The sequence below is a fragment of the Maylandia zebra genome, linkage group LG5 (assembly GCF_041146795.1).
Source record: "Maylandia zebra isolate NMK-2024a linkage group LG5, Mzebra_GT3a, whole genome shotgun sequence".
NCBI classification, from domain to species: Eukaryota; Metazoa; Chordata; class Actinopteri; order Cichliformes; family Cichlidae; genus Maylandia; species Maylandia zebra.
The window spans coordinates 18,385,424-18,411,360 of record NC_135171.1 but is presented as its reverse complement, the minus strand read 5'-3'; the positions used below and the strand labels follow the sequence as shown (position 1 = coordinate 18,411,360).

Here is a 25,937-nt window from a genome sequence, read left to right as displayed (position 1 = left end):
TTTATTGTAGGCTAATTAGTCGGGGGTTTTGTGAGAGGAGGTTTACTTGGCGGTGTCGGGTTTCATTTCCCGGCTGATTTCAGTTCCGCTCGGTTCTGTTTTGGTTCTGTGGTGAAGCTCTAACTTAATGCTGTGTCTCTCCAAACTCTGAAATGTGACTAACCTTGACGGGTTGCTGTTGCGAACAGACAGGCTGGACATATTTTCTCACGCTCAGGGCGGACTGCCAGGTGCAGAACACTGACTTATCGGCTTAAAACTGAAAAGATGAAAACCAAGAGGGACGACATCATTTTTCAGACTCTCCTCTTGATCCACAGTAAGTAGGCTGGAGTGAAGCACTGTTTTGCTTTTGTTGCAAGCGTGGATAGACTTTGCATTCGTGAGTTAAAGTATTTTAGAAGTTGGACTCAGCAGTGGAGAACACTCTAAAGAAATTAAAAATATATTTTACTAAGTAACTTTTCCTCGTTTTTCCTTTTGTTCTGAGGTGAAAGAACGTTTGAAAGATTTGTTAAAGATTTGTTTGTTTGTTTCTAGTGTCGTTAAGGTAGATTGATGTATTTGACCTTTCTGGGCTGATTTTAAAACCAGACTTCCGTCCACACTTACAGCGCAGATACATTCTTCGGAGATGAGAAACACTGAGGGAGGGTTAATTTCAATCAGGCCTAACTGCACAGTACAAAAACAAAGCCCAAAAGGGTTTCCAGATAGCAATATATATTAGTTTACACGGGCAGTAAATTGCCTACACACACACATGCACACACATACATGCATTTTCAGATGCAGGGACCTACAGATTTGGTCTGAATATCTGTTTAAGTGATTAACCCTTTTGCTTATTTCTACTGTTTTTTGTTTTGTTTTTTCAGTCCCTGTGGCCTGCTTCTTCACTGCAGGTAGGTTTCTCCTTGTGTGTGTGCACATGTGATCTATGTGTCCATGAGTACTAAAAATGTTACACCCTGTCTGTCCTTTGTCAGTGTCATGTCAGGCTGAGAGCAGCAGCGTGGTTGTGGCAGGTTATAATGTGAGCTCCCGCGCTGGTTCAAAGCTGGTGCTGCAGTGTGTGAGCAGCCGGATGGTGTGGACCAGGGACAGGGTGAGAGACAGGCAGAGGGTGATCCACTGGGATATGTACCGGGCTTATCCGGACTACGCCATGGAAAGGGTAGTGGACATGTTCTCAGCAGGAGAACAAAGGATGTACAACTCCTACAACCTGGGCAGGGTTGGTCTCAACCCGACAGCCTTCAAAGATGGAAACTTCTCCCTGGTTATCAAAGGTCACACACACATACAGACACATTCTGTTTTTGTCTTTCATGTGTAACTGTAACTGGCCAACATTACTTTGTTGGTGTGTCTCACTGTGGCTTTGCTTGTTATGTTCTTATAACAAATATTTCAGATCACATATTAAGTATGTAGACAAATATTTTAAAAGAAAGGTGAATCATTGCCACTGAAATGCAGTTAAAATCAAAGACCATCTAGATATTTGTTAGGGTAGAAAGCCAAATGCATCCTGACACACTCCCCTCACAATCAGATATCATCCCCTTATCACCTCTCTTCCATGCAGAGGTATGGCTAAATTGCATCAGTGTGACCACTATACTGTTACAGGGCAACCATGTCTTCTAATAGAGGCAGTCGGTCTGGCTATGATTAAAATCATTAAAGCTCTGTGTGGAAATTTTTCAAGTGATTTAGTTCGGTATTTGTCTCTGATTTCCCGTCAGTGCGCAACTGGTCCCCATTGCCACCCCATTACCAAAAACTAAAATGCCCAGTTTACATAGATTACCATCCAACACCAAATCTCAAACACAGAGTCAACAAAGGTTTCACAGATACCTAAATGCCACACAAAGGAATAAATATGAAGCCTCTATAAACTACATTACTTGATAATGAAAAAAAAAATGCCATTAAATCTAAAAGGTTTTGGAAAAAGGTTTGCTTTAATATGAAGTTTGCACTTCTGTTTCCTAAGTGGCCATGCTTGATTTGCTGTACTTCTACATGTGATGACAGATGTGACGATGAATGACCGAGGTCTGTACTCCTGCAACCTCCACCATCTCTACTGCAACTTTTACGAGACAGTCAGAGTCCAGCTCAATGTCACTAAATCACGTATGTATCACACTCTATCAGCTATCAGCACGTGAGCTGAAGTACATTAGTATTAATCCACAAACCCCTTTGACTTGTTTTTGCCACAAAGGCCGTAAAGAACAGCGATACTGGAATGGGCATAATGCCGTGTTCGTGGTGCTGCTTGGGAGCACTGCAGTGCTGCCGTGCACCAACCGACGTAGTGTGTGGACAGACTGGAGCGACCAGGAGGAGGATCAGCAGGTGTTTCTACTTGTTTCCCGAGACAGATCAAGAGCTAACATTTGTTTTTAACATTACAATTGACATGTACATGTCCTGGTTAATCTGCTTTGGATTATTTCTTTGAACTGTTTTTCCAGGGTGTAACAATTGTACAGCATACATGTTTAATGACTTTAATGACAAGAACTGAGTGCAAATCACTCTTTTTGGCAGAAATGGTAGAGGTTATTTAATTGGTTGATTGAGATATCTTTTAAGCATAGTCCTCAAATTTCAATGAGGTGAGTTCGGGAATTTGGGAAGGCCATTCCAGTTGCTTAATGTTAATCTACTTTATTTATTCCAAAACCAGTTTTGACGTGTTTGGGATCATTTTCCTGTTGAAACACCGAACTGTGTCCAAGTTTCAACCATTTAGCTGATGATTTGAGGTGAATTTGAAGAATTTGGAGGCAATCCTCCTTCTTTCTTATTCCATCTACTTTGTACAATGTACCGGTACCACTAGCAGCAACACAGCCCCAGAGCATGATGGTCACCACCGTGCTTGACAGTTGGTACAATGTTCTTAGGTTTGAAAGCCTTACCTTTAACTCTTCAACCATCCCGCTTCTCATTATATCCAAAGAGTTTAATGTTTGTCTCATCTGACCGTCTTATTTTTCTCCAGAAGGCATTTGACTGGTCCATATGGACAGCTGCAAAAAAAAGAGTTTATTTTGGAGCAGGAGCTTCCTTCTTGGTCGGCACCCTCTCTGTACATGGTGATTTAAAATTCACTTCACCATGGACAGTGATGCTGGTCTTCCAGCAGTTTCCAGTTAATGTCAGGCTTGATGCTTGGTGATTCCTGGGTTGTTCCAGAACATCCTCACCAATTTCCTCTCATCAGAGGGAAACTGTCATGGTGCTCATGTATTTCTTGTATATGTTTTTCCATATGTTATGGTGGTTTTCTCTCCCTTTTTGTCCTTTCTCCCTAGGTGCTCCCGGATGTTTTGGGGTCGCTGAGGGGACTGCGACCCGGAAGTGTTCCCGCACTGGGGACTGCCGCACCTGCCGCCCATTAGCCCTCACCAGCTGCAGCTGATGGCTTCATGAGGGGCGCCTTATTTAAGAAGGTGGCAGAGCCCCAGTCGGCGCGGGATCATACTAAGTCGAACCTGTTAAGTACCTCCGTAGATTAGTGTGTTGTGATCGGCTTCGCTACTAAAGGCTGCCTGCTGAGCTGTGTGTGTTTTTGTGTCACCAGGAGTCGGGAGTCAGGAACGTCGTCACGAGGGGAAATCACAGAGTGGAATCGGGTTTTTGGAGTTGTCACCTTTTCACTGCTATGGACACGTGCACTGTGTGGGATTCTTGGAGGAATCGCCACAGGAGTCACAGTGCTTGAATTGTATATAGTTGTCGTTTCTGTCCACTCGCCATAAATAAATCCACTGTCCTTCACTTGAGTCTCGCGTTTGGGCCCTACTTTCTCTACAACTCCACGGTCTGCCGTCGCAGCCCGTGACAGAAACTGTCTTTGCCCAAACTGACCCAAATTGCCTTTGCCAAGACAGTTTGGGTCTTTGCCCACATCTTGGCAAATTAATAATGCATCCAAATAACTTGTACATACATAAAGTTGTTTTAAGTGATGATTTTGGATTAAGCAGTTGTTTTAGAAATGGCTCCAAGAGACCTTACTTGTGTGAATCTACAGTTCTCCTTGTTAGATTTTCACTGAGTTCCTTGGAGTTTCCTGTTGTTCTGAGTATTGGTCAGTCCAATGGATGCTGCCAAACAAATCCTTTTTATGTTGCCAAAGATAAACTATCAGTTGTCATCAATCATGATCACAAACAAAAAGTTAAACAAGGGGTTAATAGGCCTTGGCATTGTTAAAAGACATTGTAGAACTTTCAGCACTACTTATTAAAAGATTGAATTAAGTGTGTGTTGACTCGAGGATTTGAGAAAATCCTAAATAAATTCAGAACTTGTGCACCCTGTTCTTGTTGTTTTGTTTTTTGTTTTAATCATTAAAGATGTATGCTGTACAATCATTCCACCCTGGAAAAGAAATCATTAAAAGTCCAAAATTATGATTGCATTCATGCTCATAATTAACATGTGTAAATGTTTGACTACAATTGTACATTAACTGATATATCTGGCTCTTTAGGTGGTTCACTGGGACCGTCAGGCTCCAGGAATTTCCCATGACCGAGCTGACCGGCTTGTGGACCTGTACGCCTCTGGGGAGCAGCGGAGCTATGGACCTCTGTTCCTTCAGAGGAAGATGAATATCAGCAATCACGCCTTCTCCGAAGGAGACTTCTCACTCACCATATCTGATCTGCAGGTGCGTATGTGTGAGCTTTTTAAAAGAGAGCTACTTAAACAAAAGTGGTATAGGCTCACTTCTCATGAGGTTCATCTGTGCTTTAACAAATCTGTGGTCCAATGCTCTTGGCATAAAAGCGTCTGCAAAAGCGTGTATTTGTGTGTATACATGTAAACAGTGTTTCCAGAACAGATGAAACTCTCATTAGTAATGCATCTCTTTTCAAGTCAACCTTTATTGCTCCATTGGGAAAAATGAGGTTTTAAACCACAATATGTTGGGCAACCAATGCAGTTTTAAAAAAACCCAACAGCAACAGTTATTGCCATTTGTTATAATAGCAAGCAGATCTCATAAATCATAACATTTCATTTGTATACAGGCTCGGGAAACTTTAGGGAGCCGTTTTCTGGTCAGCTACAAAAAACCATAGGCAGATGTTTTCAAAATTAACACAATTTTTTTTCTCAGATATCAGTTGTGTGTAACGGCACAACTTCTCTGATGCATGAAAACAGATGTGTTTAACATGGGCCTAATTTTTTTCTTTTCTCTGTCTTACATACAGCTGTGGTCAGGCATTTACATGCACTCATGAATGCTTTTAATGCTTTCTTTAAACTGTCCTGTGTTTCCAGCGTTTAATGACTGTACAACATGTAAAATCTTCAATAACTTTAAAAAAAATAAGATTTTGATGCACAGTTTAAATTTATTTCGGATTTTCTTGAATTCACAGAGTGCCCTTAAAGGAGCTAAAACAGCTTGTTTCATACAGAGCATGAACTGAGGGGGTGTTTGAAAAAAATCTGTATCAACAATTCACTTCTGACTCTTGCACAAATGTATTTTTGACAAATCCCAGATGTTGCTAAATTCTGCTGTTCAACTCTGTGGTGAAAGTAAACAAATTTGCCTGTTAGTCTATTGAGCAATATTGTTTTTTTTAGTCTTGCACATGTAGGACCCAAGGAATTGATAATAATTTATGATTTTGTCATACATTTTTTTTCCCTTTCTGGTGATTTGTAGTTAGTAGCATTGTTCAGCTGTTATTCTCACCATTATAAAGCCCAAAGATCCTTAGCTGACTACCCCAGTGTTTCGATTGCACTTTGGATCTGATGTAATGACCATCATGATCATTGTCAAGTAACGCTTTTAATTCATGGCCAAATTTGTGTCAGGAAACAATTTTTAAGGAGGTGGCGCAGGGAGAAAAGGCTAAGGTATGCCAAATTATAAAAGAACAGGGTTAGGAGAGGGGCACAACAGTGAGTATCTAGAGCTATCTGTAAAACATGGTACAGCCTCTGTCATGGTTTCCTGCTGCATTTCAGCCAGTGGTGTTGGGAATCTTGTCAAAGACCCACAGATGTTATTGGACGGATCCATGATGCAATACATCTGGAAAGCATGACATTATTCTAAACACACTGACAATGCAGTAAAAACATACCTGGATAGAAAAACGCCCAATGCAACACTATCAGTCATGGCCCAGACCTCAACATTATTGAAGCAGTGTTGGATCATTGTGGCCGAGAATAGAACAAAATTCTGGAGAGCTATTCCTGAGAACTACTTTAAAAAATGACCCGAAAAAAAGCTTTCTTTAGAGAGTTCAGGCTGTGTTGAAGAATAATAGTGGTCATACTAAATATTGACTTTCAAGCTTATTATTATTATGTACAAACTGTTTTTGTCTTATGGTAAATGGCCTGTATTTGTATAGCGCTTTACTAGTCCCTAAGGACCCCAAAGCACTTTACACAACCAGTCATCCACCCAGACATTCACACACTGGTGATGGCAAGCTACATTGTAGCCACAGCCTCCCTGGGGCACACTGACAAAGGCCACCGGGCCCTCTGGCCACCACCAGTAGGCAACGGGCGAAGTGTCTTGCCCAAGGACACAAGACCGAGACTGTCCAAGCCGGGGCTCGAACCGGCAACAAGGCGAACTCCCCACTCTTGAGCCACGATCGCTCCTAATATACTCTATCTCCATTTATAATAACCTATGGACCTATTTCACATTTTCCTAGCAAAATATGAAGAAATGAGGAATTGCTTAAGACTTTTGCACAGTACTGTATAATCACAGAGCTTTACTCTTATTCAAGAAAGTCTTGGGTCATTCCATGAAAAATGAGTGAGGACCTCCTATCTAATCTTCTCAGAACCAGCTGATTTCTTTTCTACTGTAATTTTACTAGTGTTAATGATGCGACGCAAAATTTTACTGCCAGATTGAAGATTTGCAGCTTGTAAGTCATGTAATATTTTTTTCCAGCATTTTTGAGCCTGTATCGATCCCTTGTTGAGTACAGAGGATGGATAAAACACATTTAATCTCACAATCTAAGACCAAAATCTTTTTTTTAGATCAGATCAGCCACTGGGATGGGCTTAGGTGGGGTGGCTGATATAAAACAATCTAGCAACATTTGATTACGGGCTTATTTTCTAGCCACGATTCATTACACAGTGAAAATAAAATATTGATGTGAAAAAAATCTTTAAAGAGAATTCAATCTTTTAATAAACTTGGATTTAATTTCTATTAAATTCATTATATTTGTATAGTTCATATTGTTAATATTAATAGAGTTTGTACTGATGCCCTTTGTACAATCTCGGTCCTATTTTTCACTCTTCTTTGATATTTTCTTCCATTTGTCTGTCTGCTAACAACAACCCATTTTAGGGTTTTGACTTTATATACATATAGTTTAATGTGTATTTGTGTTCTGACAGCCAGCAGACCAGGGGCTGTATTCCTGCCACCTCCACCATCATTACTGCGGTCTCCACGAGAGAAGAGTATTTCAGGTCACAGTGGAGCCTTCGCTGGTTAAGCCAACAATGCCGGCTAAATCACTGCCCAGCGAAGACAAGGGTAACTCACAAAAACACAAACACACAGTCTCTTTCTTCCTGCTCTTGTCAGCATGAGTATCTTAGCAGAGAAAATGTTTTATGACCTGGTGGATTTGAACTATCATGTGTACGATTAGGAGAAGGGGAAACATACACATCTGCTCTTTCCTTCACTCATCCCGTCTTGTTTTGTCCTCATTCACTGACTCACACTCTACAAAAGAAGTAGCAGCAGAGGAAGAAAAAAAAGAAAGGGTGTGGGTGAAGAGACCCTCTTATTTCTTGCACTGTCAGCTTCTTTGATGCCAGGCCTTTTAACCTCCGCCAAAACCCTCTAAGCCTCACCCTCGCCACTTTTCACGTTTGTCTAAATTTCACGTATGTGTGTAGTTGCACATTTAAGGTTCGTAGGGATTGCTCTGTCCACACAAATTTCTCAACTCTTTGCCTGGTCTGAAAAGTTCTTTCGTTGGGTGGACATCAGTAAAAGAGAAAAGACACAGTGGAGAGGAGGAGGAGGGGTGTTTGGCACGATGGCTTGCCAGCAGCCTACCTCAAATTCTTCGATAATGAGAGAGTTTCTGGTGCATGGGTTTGTTTTTCCAGAAGGTAACTGAAGCAAAGTTGCTAATGGCACATGTATCAATGTGGGAAAATCATTGAGACGGCTTTAGAAATGGCTGAGTCCATCTGTGTGTGTAAATATGTGTGTGTGCCTAAAGTTCATGCCAAGAAGACCGATCTCATTTCAGTGGAATCTCTTGCATACAGTCACAGGACTGAAGTCCAGATCTGCCCACTCAATTAATCCTTCGCTCCCAGAGCTGTAATAATAAAGTAAGATTTTATCCACGGGAATGGTGCTGGTTTATCTGTTTTGTTGCCTGCTCCTCTGCACTCTCAGACATTACAGTAGTCTACTGCAGTATTATGTCTTCCTATCTCTCTCGTTTCGTCTGTCTGCTGCCGTGTTGACTTTGGCTCTCTCCACGCATTCAGCAAGAATTTGTCTCACTCATTACCCCACTTTTGTTTGCCTTCTGCTGGGTCCTTCTTATTTTTCTGCTTTGATGAGCTCGCCTGACTTTTTCCCTTCACATATAAAGAAAGGAGCCATTTTCTGCAGCTTTTGGACAAGAACAGGAAGCGTGCCTCATCTGCAAAACAGCTGGTCACACAAGACGAAAGTCAAACTGAAAGGTAGACAGAGGGAGAAAGAGAGGAAAGAAGAACAAGAAGGGAGCGAGGAATTTGTTGATGAAATGGGGTCGATGAGATGTAGGTCACCCTTTCCCTCCCTCCCTCCCATTAGAGTTATTTATCCGTGGAGTTTTAGCACCGTCATTGCGGCCAGTTTGAATAAAAACACACATGTTCTCATGTCAGGGGAGGAAAAAAGTCTTTATAAAACAATCAGAGGATTTGTAACGTCGATGTGTTTTGTTTTTATGTTTTCTTTTTTGTGTCCATGTGCTGTGTTTGGGATGTCTGCTAGAAATCTTTTCTAGCTTTATTCTGTGAGGCATACCTCTGGAGAAACATCTCATCGTCTCCTTCCTCTCCCTCGGCTCTCACTGCTTCCTTCACTTCTCTCGCGCTTGTCGCTTTTCTGTGTTTTACTGCCAGGAAAAGTAAATCAGAGCATGACAGTCTGGATCTCATTTTGGCTTTAATATGTTGAGTCTGAGGTCCGCAGCTGCCTCCTGCCTTGCACTTTTTTAACTCTTTTTTTTTTTTTTTTCCTTATGAAGCTAAATGAAACCAGACTCGCCTTGATCCTCTCTTTGTGAATACTCAGCAGAACCGTGCTGAGATAGAAAAAAGACGACTAATTATTTCTCACTTCCATAACGTGTTTTGCATGTCGTACAGCAGGAAATCTAGTACAACATGTGTAGGATAAAAAAAAAAAGGTCGTCTCATGTGAGCCATGCCACCGGATGTACCAGCAAGGAGAGCGTGTCTTTATGGTGTAAACACAAAATACTAACAACAAGATGAGTCTCAGCAGAAATCTGTGGGGGGGTTTTTTTTTCTTTTCCCTCCAAGTCTTTAGCCGGTACACTGTCCAAAACAAAAAACAATGTGACACTCACGACAGGAGTAATGTCTGTTCAAATGGAAGCTCCGGTCTTGTTTACTACATCTGTAAACCACGTAATGACACACCGGTTTGTTTGTGAGGGAAAAGATGAAGAACAGATGAAAAAGAAATGCTGACTGCTGTCACTCTTCTATTGCTCAGAGACAGCTAAGGCTGAATCACCACGAGTCATCACCGTCATCTTGCCTGAGCAAAGGCACCACTTTCTCCTGCCTCTGGGCTACGTCCTCACCTCCTTCCTGCTCCTGGCATTTGTTGTCCTCATCATCGTTGTCATCTTACGACGACGCACGACCAAAGGTGTGAAGCTGACGGCTGATTTCAGATAAATCACTCAGAATCTGCTTTTTTTCCCCCTTCTTTTGAATCTCATTAAATGTTCTTGTGTTTGCAGAAATGTATCCTCAGTCGTATATGGGGTGAGTGCTGACAATACACACAGACACACACACATATAACCGCTTTCTTCACCCACGTGTGTCCCCCTCACTGTGATAGGCCCAGCAGAAGTCAGAGCTGCTCAGATGAGTTTGAGATGGACGTTACTGAGGTGAATGTGTGCAGCCCGGAGGAAAGAAGATTCGGTGAGTTAAGAGAAAGAAAAGAGTGGAGTGTAAAAAAATATTGGTTCATCTCTCAGATGGGATTAGATGTGGTCTTTCTGTGTTTAGACTACAAGAACAACCTGCTGAAAGAAAAAGCCCACGTGAAAACTCAGCCAAAATTCATTGATCTCGACAAAGGTACACAGACACATGCGAACATCTATCATAAATCACCTGACACTCTCTTCCTCAAACTCAATCCATCTTTCTTTCTTGCAGAGATGCAGAAGTTCTCTAAGTGAAATAAAAGAAGTGGAACTGGAGTCACTGGCTGGTCCAGAGGCTGCGCTCCAAGATAAACACCTCCATACCGTCTTCTGTCCTGTCAGGAGAGATGCCGCAGAGAGAAACGCAGTGTTGCAAAAATCTGTGTTGTGACATTCAGAAAAAGAACACTGAGGTTTTGTGTTGCCAAATTGTAGATATTAGATACAAACAGGACTGTGAAAAAGTATACGCCCCCTTCCTCATTTCTTAGTTTGTTTGTGTATTTGTCACACTTACATGTTTTAGATCATCAAACAAATTTTACTATTAGACAAAGATAATCAGAGTAAATACAAAATCCAGTTTTCACATGGTGATTTCATTTATTAATTGGTTTAAAAAAGAAATATCCAAAAATGCTCTGGGATTCCAGTGAGCCAGAGTGAGAGCCATTATCCACAAACGGAGGATAATGGACTTGGACCAGTGCTGAACTTTACTAGGAGTGGCTGCCCCACTAAAATTGCTCCAAGAGCGCATCGACAACTCAGGGCAACTCCAGGAGTTCACAAAAGAACCCAGAACAACATTTAAAGAGCTGCAGACCTCACTTTTCTTAGTTAAGGTCAGAGTTCATGATTCAACAGTTGGGAAAAAAATAATAAGACTGAGCAAAAATGGCATCCATGGGAGAGCTCCAAGGAGAAAACCACAGCTGACTGAACACAACAAAAATCTCATCTCACATTTGGAAAATATTCTGTGGGCAAAGGCTGAACTTTTTGGAAGGTTTCAGTCCCGTTACATGTTGTGTAAATCTAAAACAGCATTTCATAAAGAGAACATGGTGGTGGCAGTGTTGGCTAATCGAAGGAACCATTAATTCTGCTCTCTACCTAAAAATCCCGTCTGATCGTCAGTTCGTGTTTTCGCAACAGGACAATGGTCCAAAACACACTAGCAAGGCCACCTCTGAAATGTTTAAAAAAGTGTTTTGGAGTGGCCTAGTCAAAGTCGGGACTTGAATCGGATTGAGATGCGTGGGCCAAAATTCCTCCACACTGGTGTCAAAGACTCATCGACAATGATCACAACCACTTGATTGTGAAACTTGATTGCCTAATAACTGGTTGTGCCACAATGAGGGTGAATACTTTTTCACACAGGGCCGGCTTGGTTTGGATCACTTTTTTCCCCTTAATAAATAAAATCATCATTTAAAAATTCAGGTTATCTTTGTTTGATGATCTGAAACATATAGCTGTGACAAATATGCAAAAAAATCCTAAGAAATGAGGAAGAGGGAAAATTCTTTTTCACTGCACTAAGATTGACCTGGCTGCGAAAGGAAGGAGAAATGTGTGCACAGATCGCACAGAACTGACTCACTTCTGAGTTGGTTAAGATAAAGTTCCAGCCTGAATCATTATTCCTTTAGTTAGAAAGTTTTTATGCTGATTTTGCTCTTTTTCTTTTCCTCCCATAAGCGCCACTGAAGTGTTACCATAACTCTGCACTGCGTCCAGTAGCTGCTGACTAACTGTATGCTCACTCACCACCAAGCAGAATATGTGAAACGTTCTGTTTTGTATCCACGCTCTGATGCAGATATTTTTTATTGTACACTTGCTTAGTGGGCATCACCCTGCTTCTTTTTTCCTCTGTGAATGTAGGAGGCGTGTTTCACAGCAGTTTCTCTTACCCTTTGTTGGATTTAGTCATGTTATAACCAGTATAGCAACCGTCTCACACAACTTCAAACAACGCAGTTAAATCAAAATACAAACCAGCTGGTTAAACAACGCTGTTGTAAATTCTCTGCTGTCACTGCTGCTGTTACTGTGTGAAATCAAAATATTGTATTCAGCCAAGTGGCTCCTGGTACTTACAGGCAGGCGTTTTTATTACAGTTAAAACCACCAAAAAATCTGGAAGGTGAAATTTTATTGTTTCCACTCTGTGTGAGAATAGATGTTTACCTCACTTTCTGTTTTTGGGCTTCATCTTCGTTCATCCCACAAGTAGTGCCCATTGTGGAAAAGGAAGTTAGAGAGCAGAAGTTCTTAGCCATTTTAAAACTCCTGGGTTTCTGCTTTCACTTGTCTGAGCAGACCTTGTACCCCGGTTTTATTATTATTATTGTAATATTCTGATGTTGCTTGCTGTATTTGTATTTGACGGCATCAACTTGATTTCTCTCGTGTGTTGTGCGCCCCCTAGCTTAGTCTGCATTAACTACTACAAAGTAAAATCCCAGCATTACAGTGTCTAAGACATAAAGGAGGACACCATCCTACTTGCAGTACTCTGTGTGAATAACACTCCACTCTTAAAGAAAAAAAGATTGCTGTTACATCTGCTGTGGCTTTTGCTTTTCTCAGTTAGCCATGCTTGATACTAATTTAACTACCTATTGTTGTGTTGTACTGTACTGCTAATCCAGTAAAAATGAAAAACAAAAGACAGACTGTGTTGCTGTGTAGTTTCATTTCTAAGCCAGCAGATATGATCTCTCCAGCATTTCCTGCTCTGCCCAGGAGTCTCCTCAAATGACAAAATATCAAATTCAACTTTAAAAATTCAAACATGAAATTTAGGAGGAAGGTCTTCTTTAGTCAAAAAATAAAATAAAATAAAATCCAGGAGCATGAGTTTAATGTTACGTAAAAATTTGACTGACACTCATGTCAAACTGCAATTTAGGTTTTATCTCATTTATTCATTCCTTTGTGTCACAAACAGTCCCTGAATTCAAGACAAATGGCTTTTTATACACTTTGTGAAGTTCATTTTGTGTACATTTCCTATAAAATACATGATACTGTTATATACTTTCAATCTAAAAACTGTAGAAAACCACGTTCTGTCTTGCACTGTTGGACAAGTGTATCGAAAGAAGCAGCTCGCAGTCGGCCAGCACGCACACTTTTACACATCCACAAGCTCACCTGTGATTTAAATTCAGTACAGGAAGAAGAAACGAAACATTCACAGAACTACAAGAGGCTAGTTAGTTCTTCCCGGTCTCCCTTTCATACAAACATGCATCCAATCAGGCAGACAGCTGCAGGGTATAGAAGGAAATTCATTTACTTAGTAAACACAAGATGAGCAGAAATTTGGGGCCACACTGTGTTTGTTTACAATTAAGAGGTAAGCTACAGGTATTACAGGGCGATGACCGGGCAGGATAGGTCGGTGGAGAAAGGACTTGCTACAGGAAGTTTTGAGTAACGGGCTAGATGTGTCTTCTAGCACCAAGTTCAATTTGAAATGATCAAAATGCGGAAAACGGCCCATTCTTATTCCCAGGACATCATACATGCTTGATGGCAATGTAGGGCTAACGCTGAGAACCCAAAAGCACAATCTTTACCTAAACTTCACCAAGAACCTTTTGGTTTCCAAAGCTTTCAAATAGGACACAAACCACAGCCTTCTAAAGCAGATATTATTACTCTGTACAAGTTACACAAAGAACACCTTGTGTTTATGTCCGCATTGCCAGAACGACAGTATATGATACCCTGGGATGAGAACGCTTTAAAGGAAACAAGCCTACGGAACAAGAGTGTAAATTCCAGTAACAACACCATATTCAAATCTAGGTGTCCTAAAACAGAAAAGCAGCAAATGTGTTTTTATCTTAGTGTCCCTCGGTGGGGGGTGAATTAATTTAAAAAAAAAAAAAAAAAAAAAAAAAAAAAATCACAATGTCTTAATTATGTCACCGAAGGAGCTGATGTAGTACACATACTGTACATCCTGGACTCAGTGTTACTGGAGAAGAGTTTGACGTATGTTCTGATACTCTGGGCCAGCACCGTCTTCATCTTCCCAGCCAGTCACTCCTGTTCTACAGACCAGGTGTACACACAGTGCTCATGTTTATCCCAGGGCACTTTCCATATATGGTTCATAGATCTGAACAGTCTTAAATACAGCCTAAACCCCCCTCATTAGGGGCTCTATTAACACATAAAAGGAAAAATGTAATATTCATGGTCCAATAAGAACAGCCACATTAAGCAGAGTGAAAGAAAATGCCCATCTCTCGCCTCCTCTGTTCCTTAGGGCCTGGTCCAGCCTCTGCGACCTTTATTAAACATATTAGATTTTACACTAAAGCACAGGGATCCACTCCTTCAGACTGGTCAAAAGAGATGCATGGTGAGAGTTGTTGAGGTTCCTGACAGGGCTGGCACACTGTAAACCTGATGACGGGTGATTTCTGGTCAGAGTTCTCAAGTGTCAACCACGAGTCCGATCGGGTCGTGCTGAGGGCTCTCCAGAAGTGAGGAACTGTCAGGTGCAGCTGGGTGAGTGGGGTGGGACATGCCTGCACCTGAGCTGCAGCTCACACAACCCTGAGAGAGACAGCAACGCATTAAACACACGGTCACAGGAAACGAAAACAAAAATGTTCACAGTGAGTGATTCGTGGCGATACCTGTGTGTCTATTTCCTGTGGGATGGCATGCTGTTTGATCCATGGATGGACTTCAGCCAGCTCCACTCTCTGCTCTTGGCTGAACCAGGGCTGGAGGGGCTGAAGCACTCGAAGCTTCTCCCTGTCCTCCGCCAAAACCTTGTTCTGGTCCCTGCGGGGAGAGAAAGCATGAGATGATAAAGGATGATGAAGAAAAGGTAAAGGGCATGAAGATGAACTGTCTCCCCCATGTGTGACAAAAGTGGTATTGCACAGGGGTGATTCTCACACCTGTGAGGGGCATATTTGTTTGGGTTTCTAAACAGTATGGCACGTCGACACACCTGAAATGTAACCTGGACATAACTTGGCCGCTCCTGTCCAATCAAAATGGGCTTTGAGGGAATGCAAAGAAGTGACCTAAGTTTATCAGAATGGAAACCAACATGATCTTTCTGCTTTTAAAGGTGGATTAAAGAGATACCACTTCCTGCTAAACTGAAGGGATTCAGTGTAGAAAAGGCGGTTCATAGTCTCTGAGGCTGATTCATGCTGCTCTGTGGTATGCTTTTGGTTTATATCTTTTCACCCATTGCTTGTCTTCTTGTTTGTGCTTTTGTAAAAAAGTTAAATAAAAAAGAAAACATGTATAAGGCATAAGAAGTCCATCTAACTGGTATAAATATAAATAAGCACAGTACTGTGAAGACGGCTTTGGTGTTTATTGTACTCCCCGATTATGGTAAATGGTAAATGGCCTGTATTTATATAGCGCTTTACTAGTCCCTAAGGACCCCAAAGCGCTTTACATATCCAGTCATCCACCCATTCACACACACATTCACACACTGGTGATGGCAAGCTACATTGTAGCCACAGCCACCCTGGGGCGCACTGACATCATTACATAATCAAATCAGCAGGTAGCCCTTTTGCTGTACCATTTGGCTTTGAATAAGCGAAGCCATCAGACAAAAAGACTAAATACCTTGCCACATTAAACAAGGTGACACATTTAGATAAGATGACAGTGTTTGAGAATCATGAAAAGGACTGCTAAAAAGAACAAAAGAAACAACACTTGCACATGTTTTGACTTTATGAGCCTCATAAAAGCCTCACCTTTAACCTTACTGCGCTTACTCAGTCAACTAGTGAGTATAATCCTCACTTTATATTGAAGATAAATGATTTTTAGTACAAAGCACCAGGTTTCAAAGGCCACTGTGAAAGTGTCACGGGGGGGAAGCAATGCTGATATACACTGAACAGGCTGACATTATTTCTGTTCATGCTTGCATTAGTTACTTTTGTGCCTCTGTTACTATAAAACAGAACGCATTTGCAATTGTAAATCAAACTTGAGAGCTCGATCGCAAATGGATTACACTGACTTCAAATGTGGCTCTAAAATGTGATTTGTGAATCCTAAAGCTTAGAAACTTGTTTGAAAAGTAGGCGGGACCCACGCTGAAAGATGTACTCTCTCTCTGTTGGCCAGACTCGATTGGAGGGACAGCTTGGAAATATCTACAGTTTATAAACGAGATGGGTGATGGGTTAAACAAATACACGTTTCTGTTAATCTTTAACTGGATTTACATTTTCATCAGAAAGTCATCTTGCATTTAAAAAACAAAAACAAAAACAAAAAAACTGAGCGCGGTGTTCAGAGTTCGCTCTGAAAATGACAAGAAAGACACAAAAGTAATTCCACACACAAATCTGTAATGCCAAAATAGCTTTTCTCAAGAATGCGTTTCCCTTTTATCCATTATTAATTAAGTGTATTGGTGTACCTGGTGTGGATCTGGTATGTCATCATGACACGCTCGGGCGTGTGCTGGATCATGCTCCACAGGGAGTTTTCCGACTGATTCTCGAAGGTGTGTTTGTGCTCTGCCAGGGTCTCCAGACTCTTACGAGCTTTGCGTGACGTGTCCGATGAATCGTTGCTGGCAAAGTATTTACTGCTGTTGCTGCTGCCTGTAACCCAGGGAAAAATTCATTCACATCCTTCCATCCTACTCTTAACTGAAAATGCTGTTCCTCTGTTTTGCATTTGCATGGCATTCTTTTACTTGTTTGCATCATGCAGCAACATTTAGAAGCTTGGTGTACACGGACATTGGAAACTGAAAGTCAAAACTATAACAACTAGACTTATGCTTTACAAATATGGTGCAAAAAAGGCAGTTTTTGCATGAATTGCATGCATGCATATTGCCTTTCTTACCAGTGTGTGAAGTAGAGGTTCCATTGGAGCCAGATCCAGACCCCAGTGAGCCTCCAGACTCCCCTGATCCAGACCCTGAGGCATTGGAGCCAGTCCCTGACCTGGCGTCCTCCTGAAGCAGTAAGTCAAGGAGCTCGCTGGATGTTGACTGGGCATCATGGTTGCCAGACTCTCCTGCGACATCACGCTAATCATAAAAAAGATGGTCAGAAATCAGTCGGCAATTTAGAGTGAGAAAACTATCAGACCTATACTCAACCCATACCTGTTGTAAAAGGTGGTAGATTGACTCACCTCATTGGCATGTTGTTCATGGAGGCTCTCGGCGTGGTTGTGCCCAGTGCTGCTCTGCCCTTCACTCGGTTTGGGCAGTTCTTCCTGCAGCAGATTGAGCTGCAGTGGAGAACTTGAGCGAGAACTAGAGAACAAAGCTGTAGGCCCAGCCGCTTCCTCTTCTTCGCCGACAGATGAACTTGCTCTGGGTGAGCAAAGTAAAAGGCCTGGGGATGTTTGAGAATGGGGACCAGGCTGGGCCTGGAACTGAGGCTGAGGGAAAGGTGCACTGACAGGGGCATACCCTGTCATAGTGATGGGTATTTGGGGAAGTATAGACTGAGCTGACTGTGGATAAATGGATGGGTAACCTGGGGTAAAAGTGGGGTAGTTGGGCAGGATGACAGCCATGACTGGAGCCATGAAAGAAGGGTTGAAGGTCTGTGTTGGAGCTATGGGTTGCAGGTTGTGAAAGTTTTGGGTATTCTGAACATTCTGAATGGTCTCCATTTGGATTTGCTGCATGCCTGGCAGGCTCTGAGTAGGTTGCATTATGTTGAAGTTGTAGCTGAGCTGGTCAGGAGGATGGAGCCCCGTAGGAGCTGCTCCAGGCAGCTGTTGTGTCCTGGGTGATTGCTCCGGGCCGGGCTTCCCCATTACAGGAAAGAATGGCACCTGGACTGGAGATGTTTGGCTGTAGGGTGCTCCCACCTGGGGCTGGGAGGACTCTGAGGAGGGCCATGAGGAGTCAGGGACACGGCGAGCGAGTTCAGGAGGGGAGGCATAGCTGTCTGACGAACCCTGGGGTTTGGGACGCTTGTGTCTTGGCTTCCCTTTTCGAGAACGATTCCAACCTCCGGCACTCAGTGGACGCAGGTAGTCTCCTGCAGTGAATGTATAGAGATCATAGAATCTAATTAAAGTTGCACAAAAATTTGCACCAACAGTCAAAGGAGCTTGCAAAGAAAAGCGTCTGGACTTCTTTAAGTTACTAGTCCACCATTTGACCTTAGAACTGAAGAAGCTTCTCGGATGAGAGGTGAAACGTCTTCAAGTAACTTAAAGAAGTCCAGACGCTTTTCTTTGCAAGCTCCTTTGACTACGATGACCTGGATGACTGAGAACCTTCACAGACACATTTGCACCAACACTTTGTCAGATTTCAAAACATCAGCTGCGTTGCTAAAGAAATATTCAACAAACCTGGGTGGTGGGAGTGAGCAAAAGAGCTGTTGTCCAGCTGCAGATATGAGCTGTAAGGGCTCTGAAGGATGCGATGGCGGAATCGATCTACATATTCTTGCTCCTCCTTCTGGGTGTGAGCTGACAGCACCTCCTTGGTGAGACCAACAAACCTTCTTTCCTCTGCGGCAGGGCTTGGAGCTGGACGGACAGGGGTTGGGGCAGGATCAGCAGGCTCACTGCCCATCGGGGCATCCTCCAGTGCTGTGGCTTCTAACAGAAAAACATGGGGGGGGGGGGGGGGGGGGGGCAGTGTCAAAAGAAAGCACTAAATGTTTCTCTGTGTGCAAAACTCCTGAGAGAATTTTGAAATTTTACCATTAAGAGAGAAAAAAAAAAAGAAGCATCTGAGCAGGTCTCACTCATGATATAAGACTATGTTTATATACCTGACTCAGGCTGTGGCACGTGCACTATGGTACTGCTGTATGAACACTGGCTGGTGACCGAGACAACACTCATGGCTTTAGTAGACATGGTGATGTCTGTAAGAGGTGCCCCGACTACAGCTGGAGTTGGAGGGCTCACTGACACCTCAGTCTCCACCACGACTGCTGAAAAGTGAGAAAAAACAAATGCCAGGAGCAAAACGAGTTTATATGACAGAAACATTGCAGCCTTTCACCCTAAAAGTAACAGAATGCTAAGCCATGTGCTGTGTGTGGGTTTATACCATTTGAAATCTCCTGAGCTGTGTCAGTGGCTCCTGCAGGCTTGTCATCTTCTGAGGTAGAGGATGAGGAAGAAGAGGTTACCAAGGAATGAGATTCACTCTTCCGCTTGAGGGCTGGACCTGTACAGCTCTCTAAATATCTGGTTACACACAAGAAATGTGCGCAAACCAACAGGGAAAGCAGGAGTCAATATTATGACAAGGACTGAGTGCTGCAGAAAAAAAAAGTCATGTTTATCGCCACACACCTGATGATGTTATCCACACAGTTGATTTGCTGATAGGAGGGAATGTGTGTTTGCTTCCTGCTCACTTTGTGCTCTCTGACCTCAGCATTGGAGGCTGAAGAGGGTAGAGGAGCTGGCAAAATAAACAGCCAACATTTAAAATATCTGCCAATTTTAAAAAACACATTTTAACTGTTTTGTACTCAGTGGATGTGAAACTGCGATACCTGTGACACGTTTTCCAAGGAAAGCAATTTTGTGGTTGGAATCCAGATAAGCCTGCTGGCCCCAACTCTTCACTCTGTTTACATCAGCACAGATCTGCTGTAAAGTCATCTGGAACACACAAACAGACGAACACAGCACCCCCCAAAAAAGTGCATGAGTAACCATGGCAATAGATAGTTAGGCAACTGGGTGACATGTGAATTCCTGGATGATGACCTCACTGTGATGTCTTACCGGTTCCCGGTGTGAGTCCTCCCATACGTTGCCATTGCTGTCACTTGAAGATGCAATGCTGATGTAGTGCTCGTGAGAGCCGTTGCTGCCTAAACTACCGTAACCACTGGAGCCATTGTTGTGAACGGGCTGTAAAGAAGAGACACAAGGAAGAACAGATTAATGCTGCTGTTTAACAGATATTAATGCTTCTTTTTTTCAGCCTGTGTACAGCAACCAAAAAGCAAAAACCACACATACTACAACTCCAACCCATTTAGTATGAATCATTTTTTTATTTTTTCCCTTTTTCTGACAGGACTGAAACATGATCAGCTTTTATATGTTATTACGCTGATACCAGCATGATACCAGCACCTTTGTTGCATTACAGCAACAAAGGATTTAAAGTGAGTGCTTTCTGGAATTCATTTATTCAGCAACGACATATTCACCTGTAGGAAAAGCTTATAGATCTTTGCCTGAAGATCTTTTATTTCCTCGTGAGTTACTGGAACAAACTCCTTTGCTTTAGCAGCAAACACATCCTCATTCAGAGGACTCCTGTAGGCAAAGGCAGTAAACAGAGTGATGTTATCTTTGTTACTGCGTCATTCATGTAATCGCACACCATTTTCACAGAAACCCAGGGGGATTACACAACAGACACCAAACTCTACACCTCAGCACACATTTTTGTCGTCTTGGGGTTTAGATTTTATGCTTATGGAACTTACGTCCTGACTTTGTGGCGCCCGATGATGAAGGCCACCTTCCGGCTCCATGGGTTGATGAAGCTGGACCAGCTGGTATCCAAGGTGATGTAGTCTCCATTCTGACAGTGCAGACGCACGGGAGAATGTTCAAATGGAGGCTGGCCCGCATGCTTCAAGACTAAGCAAGGCATGAAGAATAAATAAATAAATAAATAAAATGTATGACAAAAATACAGTCACGGTAAAAAGAAATTACTGTCAATTCTAAAGATTTGTATTAGGACATAATGATAAAAATATTATGATATTTAAACTGTTTCACTATTTATTTAGTACTAAAATAAGCCAAAACGCTGAAGCGGTGTGTTAAAAACTAAATATATCCCATGATTCAATAGCTTTTAGGGCCACCTTTAGCAGCAATAACTTGAAGTAATAATTTTCTGTATGATGTCAGAAACTTTATCGGTCTCTCAAATCATTGTGGAGGAATTCTGACCCACTCCTCTTTCCAGTGTTGCTTCACTTCATTGAGGTTTGTGGTATTTGTTTATGTATAACTCTTAACCAAGGGAAAGCATTTCAGTCAGGTTGAGGTCTGGACAATTGCAACACACTGATTCTTTTCTTTTTCAGACAGGCTGTTGTAGTTATTCTGCTTACACGTGCCCTCACAAATGACTGTAGAATACATTGCAGTCCATTAACTCCTCTGCATACCGAAGTGTCCAGGTCCTGTGGCTGCAACACAAGCTTAAGTGATCACCCCCACCCGGCCCCATTACCGTGCTTTACAGTTTGTATGAGGCGTTTGTGCTGATATGCTCTGTTGATGCCATCCAAACATGGCGTTGTGCATTATGGCCAAACACCTCAATTTTTGGTCTCATTTGTCCCACGGAGTCCTGTGGTTTGTTCTATTCTTCAAACCTAAACTGTGCTACGTTGTTCTTTTTAGAGGGAAGAAGCATTCTCCTGGCAACCCAACTAAACAAGCCATACTTGTTCAGTCTTTTTCTAATTGTCCTGTCATGAACTTTAACATTTAAAATGCTAACTGAGGCCTGTGGAGTCTGGGAAGTTCACTCCTGGAAAGACTGGCAAATGTTTGGAATGTTTTCCACTTGAATGTGAATAGTATTTCACACTGCAGAATGATGGAATTCCAATTGCTTGGAAAAAGGCTAATAATCCTTCTTTAAGATCACTGCTGATGTCATTTCTCCTCTGCATCATGTTAACAGATATGTTAACACTCCAGACCACCAAACTGCCCAAATGTCTGCTTTCATAGAGGTGCTCACATTTGCGTCAAGAGCAGCACCCTGGTTTCTACTTATTCTCTCAACTACAGTACTATGGAAGAAGTAAGAGCACTTAGTTTTTCAAACACTGCTTTTGCATTTTTCCCTAATTTTTGTTAATTATGACATAGTGTATTATTTAACTTGCTGTTGATCACCTCAGGTTGATCTTTGTCTAATTAATTAATTAATTTTTATTATGTGATGAAAGGTAAAATCGTATAATTTCAAAGCGTGTGTAAATGCTTAGGATAAACACCTTGCTTTGGTTGATTAATTTACTACTACTACTACTACTACTACTACTACTACTACTACTACTACTACTACTAGCTATTTTATTATTTGTCTGGCATTTTGTACATTATAATGAAAAAGAGAATATCTATCTATTTAAATATACAATTTGAGTCAGCTCATTGAAATGCAGAGTTTTCTTATCAGCAGACTAAACTTTTGCACTCATCCTCCCCACAAACTCACCTTTCCGGTGCATGGCTAGCATGAGGGGGCGGTCCTCTGGGTGAATGCAAGTCAGCAACGACGTGCCTATCAGATCCTGAGGAAGGTATCCAAGCAAAGGCACGGCCCTGTGAACAGTCAGCATAAAAATCAGCTCTTTTCATACACTGCCATTAATTTTCAAAGCTTGGGACTGGAAATTTGTGTGTATTGACCTGTCATCAACTTCCAGAAACACACAACCAGGGGAGTGTGTTGTGGTAAAGATGCGCTTGTCCATGGGAATCCGAGGTGCTGCATACACAAATCATATAAACACCAGTGCAAAACATGAATAAACAGTGGTTATAAGTTCATCAGAAATACCAGAAGAGTTTCTCAGAAAGTGTTTGGGGTTATTATAGATAAAATTGCATTGACCTATCAGAGCATCAAAGCTGCATGTTAAAAGACAAACACGGTATCATACCTTCATATCCAGAGATGATGCGTTCAGCCAGTGCCAGGCAGCACGGCTCCTCCTCCTCCCCACTGCTCCCAGATCCCTGCACCTTCAGCTGGTAGGGTGTTATCCGAAATGGGTTGTAACGCATCTCACCCTCACGATCCTTCCCACCCCTAAAACACACAAGACACAAAAATCATATCCGAATTTATTGTGATCAAAGATGAAAACAGGAAACGTTACCTGCACCAGTTTCAAACCCTAAAATAAAGATCTAATGAAAAATGAAAACAATTACTTCAAATTTCAGTGATATCTATTGGTACAAGTTGATGACAGCTAATTTAATTCTTGTAAGAATGTGTGAAATGAATATTTTCTATGGCTATGGAGGTACTTTCAGTCACAAGAGCTGATGGATAATCATGTTTGACTTGGCACACATTTTACACCAGAAGCCCCTCCTAACACAACCCTCATATTTATCCAGGCGTGTGTCTCCTCCTGGTCTCAGACTGGGAATCTTTTGCACATAAAATGAATGTGTTAACCACTACACCATGGACCGAGCACAGTTTCTACAGACACATTCATTAAAAAGCATGTATTGATGGAATTCCTTATAGAGGAAGAGTTGACAATCAGAACGAAACTTCATTACACCCTGCAGGAAATTTTGTAACAGTTGCACAAGCTTGTAGACGTTACACAATTCTAATAATAAAAAAACAACAATCATAATTTAAAAACCCTGAAATTACTGCAGTTTATAGTCTGGATACACAAGGGCAACATCAGATGTAGGGTTTAATGGAATTTAGCTCATATATTTTATTAAATGTGCATTTTAAAAAAAAAATTATTGTTTAAGGAATTAAGGGATATGTAGAAAAAAAAAAAGTACTGACCTGATTCGGCAGAAGAAGGACTTGACCTGGGCACAATCAAACAAAACGCCGGCTACAGAGAAAAAGAAGCGAGAGAAGTCAGTTAGCCATATTCTCTTTCATTATTTCTGTTAGATACCCACTGAGACACTAGCATGTGCAAACTAACTTAAAAAACAAAACTGTGCCGTCCCTGTGCCGTATTTTATTTATTTAATCTAAATAAATAAATAAAATACAGCACCTGTGTGCGAGTTGCTCCAAGGTGGCAAATGGGGTTGCGCAGTGTGTGAATAGAAGACGTTGACATCTTGGTGGAAGAGCAGCTCCACAAATTTGGCGGACTCCAGAAACTTCCTCTTGCAGCACAGGATGCTGGGAGCCTGCTCAGACGCGTAGAGGACGCGGCCGCTGGCCAGGGAGAAAACCACCACGAAGGAATCCTACAAACAGGTAAAGAGATGTACGCACCCAGAAGAACATGCACAAGCAAGCAAAGTCACAGACACACACAAAAGCAATAAACACACATACACTCACACACCCGCTCAGGAGTGAGGCAAAATAAATGTACATATGCATGTGTATTTGCATCTTTAAGACTGCCTCAAAACAGGATTCCAGAACAGCTCTAAACAAATGCTTAGTGGGTCCTATGACATCTTCAGTGATGCATTAAAAAAGGGACAATAACATCAGAACCTGTGACCTGTGCATCTAAGTTTGATGTGCATACCGTATTTTTAAGGGTGTGTTCTGAGGTGACTCTCTCCAGCTCTTCCAGGGTGCAAACAGTGGCATTTCTCCGCTCGTCCTGCCCATTTTGCATGAGCAGTTTATAGTATTCACTATTAGCTACAGGTGACAAACCAAGGCACAAAAACAGTATCAGTATTTGGAGAAAAATAAATAGTGTTTTCTTAAGATTCTACATGGACTCTTCTGTATTTAGTCAGGTTACCTTGCACTTGTTTGACACAGTTGAGTGCGTAATGTAAGGCCTCCACAGTGCTGGCTTTGCTGCGGCTGCGTTTGTCTGATGGAAGCCTCTTTTTCATCTCAGCCACTGCATTCATCACCTCTCTGTGGTCCTGCCCTTTGCCAGCCTCTGCATGCTCGCTGCTACATATGCACAGAAACAGCATAAAAAGATAAGTATTTCTCACAGTTACTTAAGTAGTTAAGATTCACTCTGTCTGACATAGTTAGCATTTTTGTCACCATTATACCATGAATAGATCATAGCACAGACGCAGAATTTCAGGATCAGCTGGTAAAAAGCATCTTCCCAGTTTATTTTGGGAAACTCTGGCTTGTTTTCTTCTATGCCAAAATTCTTGCAATGCTGCAAGAAAGTTAAAACCCTGGCTGTTGTCACAGTGTGTTGTACTCCATTTGTCAGAGCCACATGCTAACAGTGTAGCAATAGTAATAGATAAAAAGCTCTCACGTGGTGTTGTGGATCTTTGCAGAAATTAGGGTCAGAAAGGCACCATAGAAAGTCCCCAAAAAAGGCTAAATGGTGAGAGCACATGGAGTTAAATACCTCTTAGCTGAAACTGAGGTGGATCCCGAAGCACTTCCAGGGCTGTGATTGGTTGATGAACACAGGTCGTGTGAACCACTCGCCATTTCTTCATCTTCCTGTCCCACCTCTCCACCTGAAACTCCACTTTCTTCACCCCCGAGGTGCTTGGACGTTTCCCTGCCGTTCTGCTTCCCGGACAACTCCTGCTCCACCTCTCCACCGTTCGCTGTGGCTGACAGCAATGCAGGCTCCTCGCCATGTAGTCCGCTGTCACCTCCTGGCATCACCACACTTTGGTCACACATCAATTATTTTTCTTTCCAGTTACAATAGTCGGTAAGGGTCTTCATATGTTCAACCAAAGGGAATGGGTTCCATGTGGTAACAATGAACTGACTTTCATTCAGTCAGTGCTGAATGTTGGATGAAGTGGTCTGTTTTTTCCACTGCAAACAGAAGAAAATAAACAAAAAGCCTGAGTTTAGTTATTATTGCATAGAAGGTATATGGAACAAATTTCCCACGTGTGGGACTAATCAAGTTTTATGTTATGCCAGAGGCAAGATTTAGGAAAATCAGTACAGGTAGT

General features: G+C 42.0%; 2 protein-coding genes and 1 long non-coding RNA gene across 7 annotated transcripts in view; 2 read left to right on the top strand and 1 right to left on the bottom strand.

Moving 5' to 3' along the window:
- The first annotated feature begins 58 nt into the window (after positions 1-58).
- Positions 59-12,950, top strand: LOC101479396 (matrix remodeling-associated protein 8). The gene is made up of 12 exons (XM_004545102.3): positions 59-319; positions 879-905; positions 990-1,292; positions 2,047-2,148; positions 2,240-2,373; positions 4,523-4,702; positions 7,447-7,588; positions 9,815-9,973; positions 10,068-10,092; positions 10,172-10,257; positions 10,345-10,416; positions 10,498-12,950. The coding sequence occupies exons 1-12, from the start codon at positions 268-270 to the stop codon at positions 10,518-10,520; spliced, it is 1,305 nt and encodes a 434-aa protein (XP_004545159.2). The 5' UTR covers positions 59-267; the 3' UTR covers positions 10,521-12,950.
- On the top strand, positions 2,383-3,809 carry LOC105940784 (uncharacterized). Its single transcript, XR_001167453.3, has 2 exons — positions 2,383-3,520; positions 3,608-3,809. It is a non-coding gene; the product is annotated as an uncharacterized LOC105940784 (long non-coding RNA).
- A 233-nt stretch (positions 12,951-13,183) lies between the features above and the next one.
- The window catches only part of per3 (period circadian clock 3), a 19,734-nt gene continuing 6,980 nt past the window's right edge, over positions 13,184-25,937 (bottom strand). For 2 of the 5 annotated variants that reach the window (XM_076883919.1, XM_076883918.1), the window contains exons 2-22: positions 25,367-25,794; positions 24,782-24,948; positions 24,557-24,675; positions 24,065-24,263; positions 23,842-23,893; positions 22,958-23,106; positions 22,704-22,782; positions 22,510-22,616; positions 20,744-20,900; positions 20,462-20,570; positions 20,028-20,156; positions 19,793-19,901; positions 19,587-19,698; positions 19,339-19,478; positions 19,055-19,219; positions 18,627-18,878; positions 17,445-18,307; positions 17,151-17,337; positions 16,714-16,900; positions 14,936-15,086; positions 13,184-14,852 (exon numbers count right to left, since the gene is read on the bottom strand). In XM_076883919.1, the coding sequence (XP_076740034.1) occupies positions 14,730-14,852; positions 14,936-15,086; positions 16,714-16,900; positions 17,151-17,337; positions 17,445-18,307; positions 18,627-18,878; positions 19,055-19,219; positions 19,339-19,478; positions 19,587-19,698; positions 19,793-19,901; positions 20,028-20,156; positions 20,462-20,570; positions 20,744-20,900; positions 22,510-22,616; positions 22,704-22,782; positions 22,958-23,106; positions 23,842-23,893; positions 24,065-24,263; positions 24,557-24,675; positions 24,782-24,948; positions 25,367-25,653 (3,843 nt within the window). In that variant the 5' untranslated portion in view covers positions 25,654-25,794 and the 3' untranslated portion in view covers positions 13,184-14,729. Of the gene's footprint in view, positions 14,853-14,935; positions 15,087-16,383; positions 16,445-16,713; positions 16,901-17,150; positions 17,338-17,444; positions 18,308-18,626; positions 18,879-19,054; positions 19,220-19,338; positions 19,479-19,586; positions 19,699-19,792; positions 19,902-20,027; positions 20,157-20,461; positions 20,571-20,743; positions 20,901-22,509; positions 22,617-22,703; positions 22,783-22,957; positions 23,107-23,841; positions 23,894-24,064; positions 24,264-24,556; positions 24,676-24,781; positions 24,949-25,366; positions 25,795-25,937 lie in introns of all 5 variants that reach the window. The other 3 variants (XR_013098629.1, XM_076883920.1, XM_024801900.2) reach the window with 3 other exon arrangements.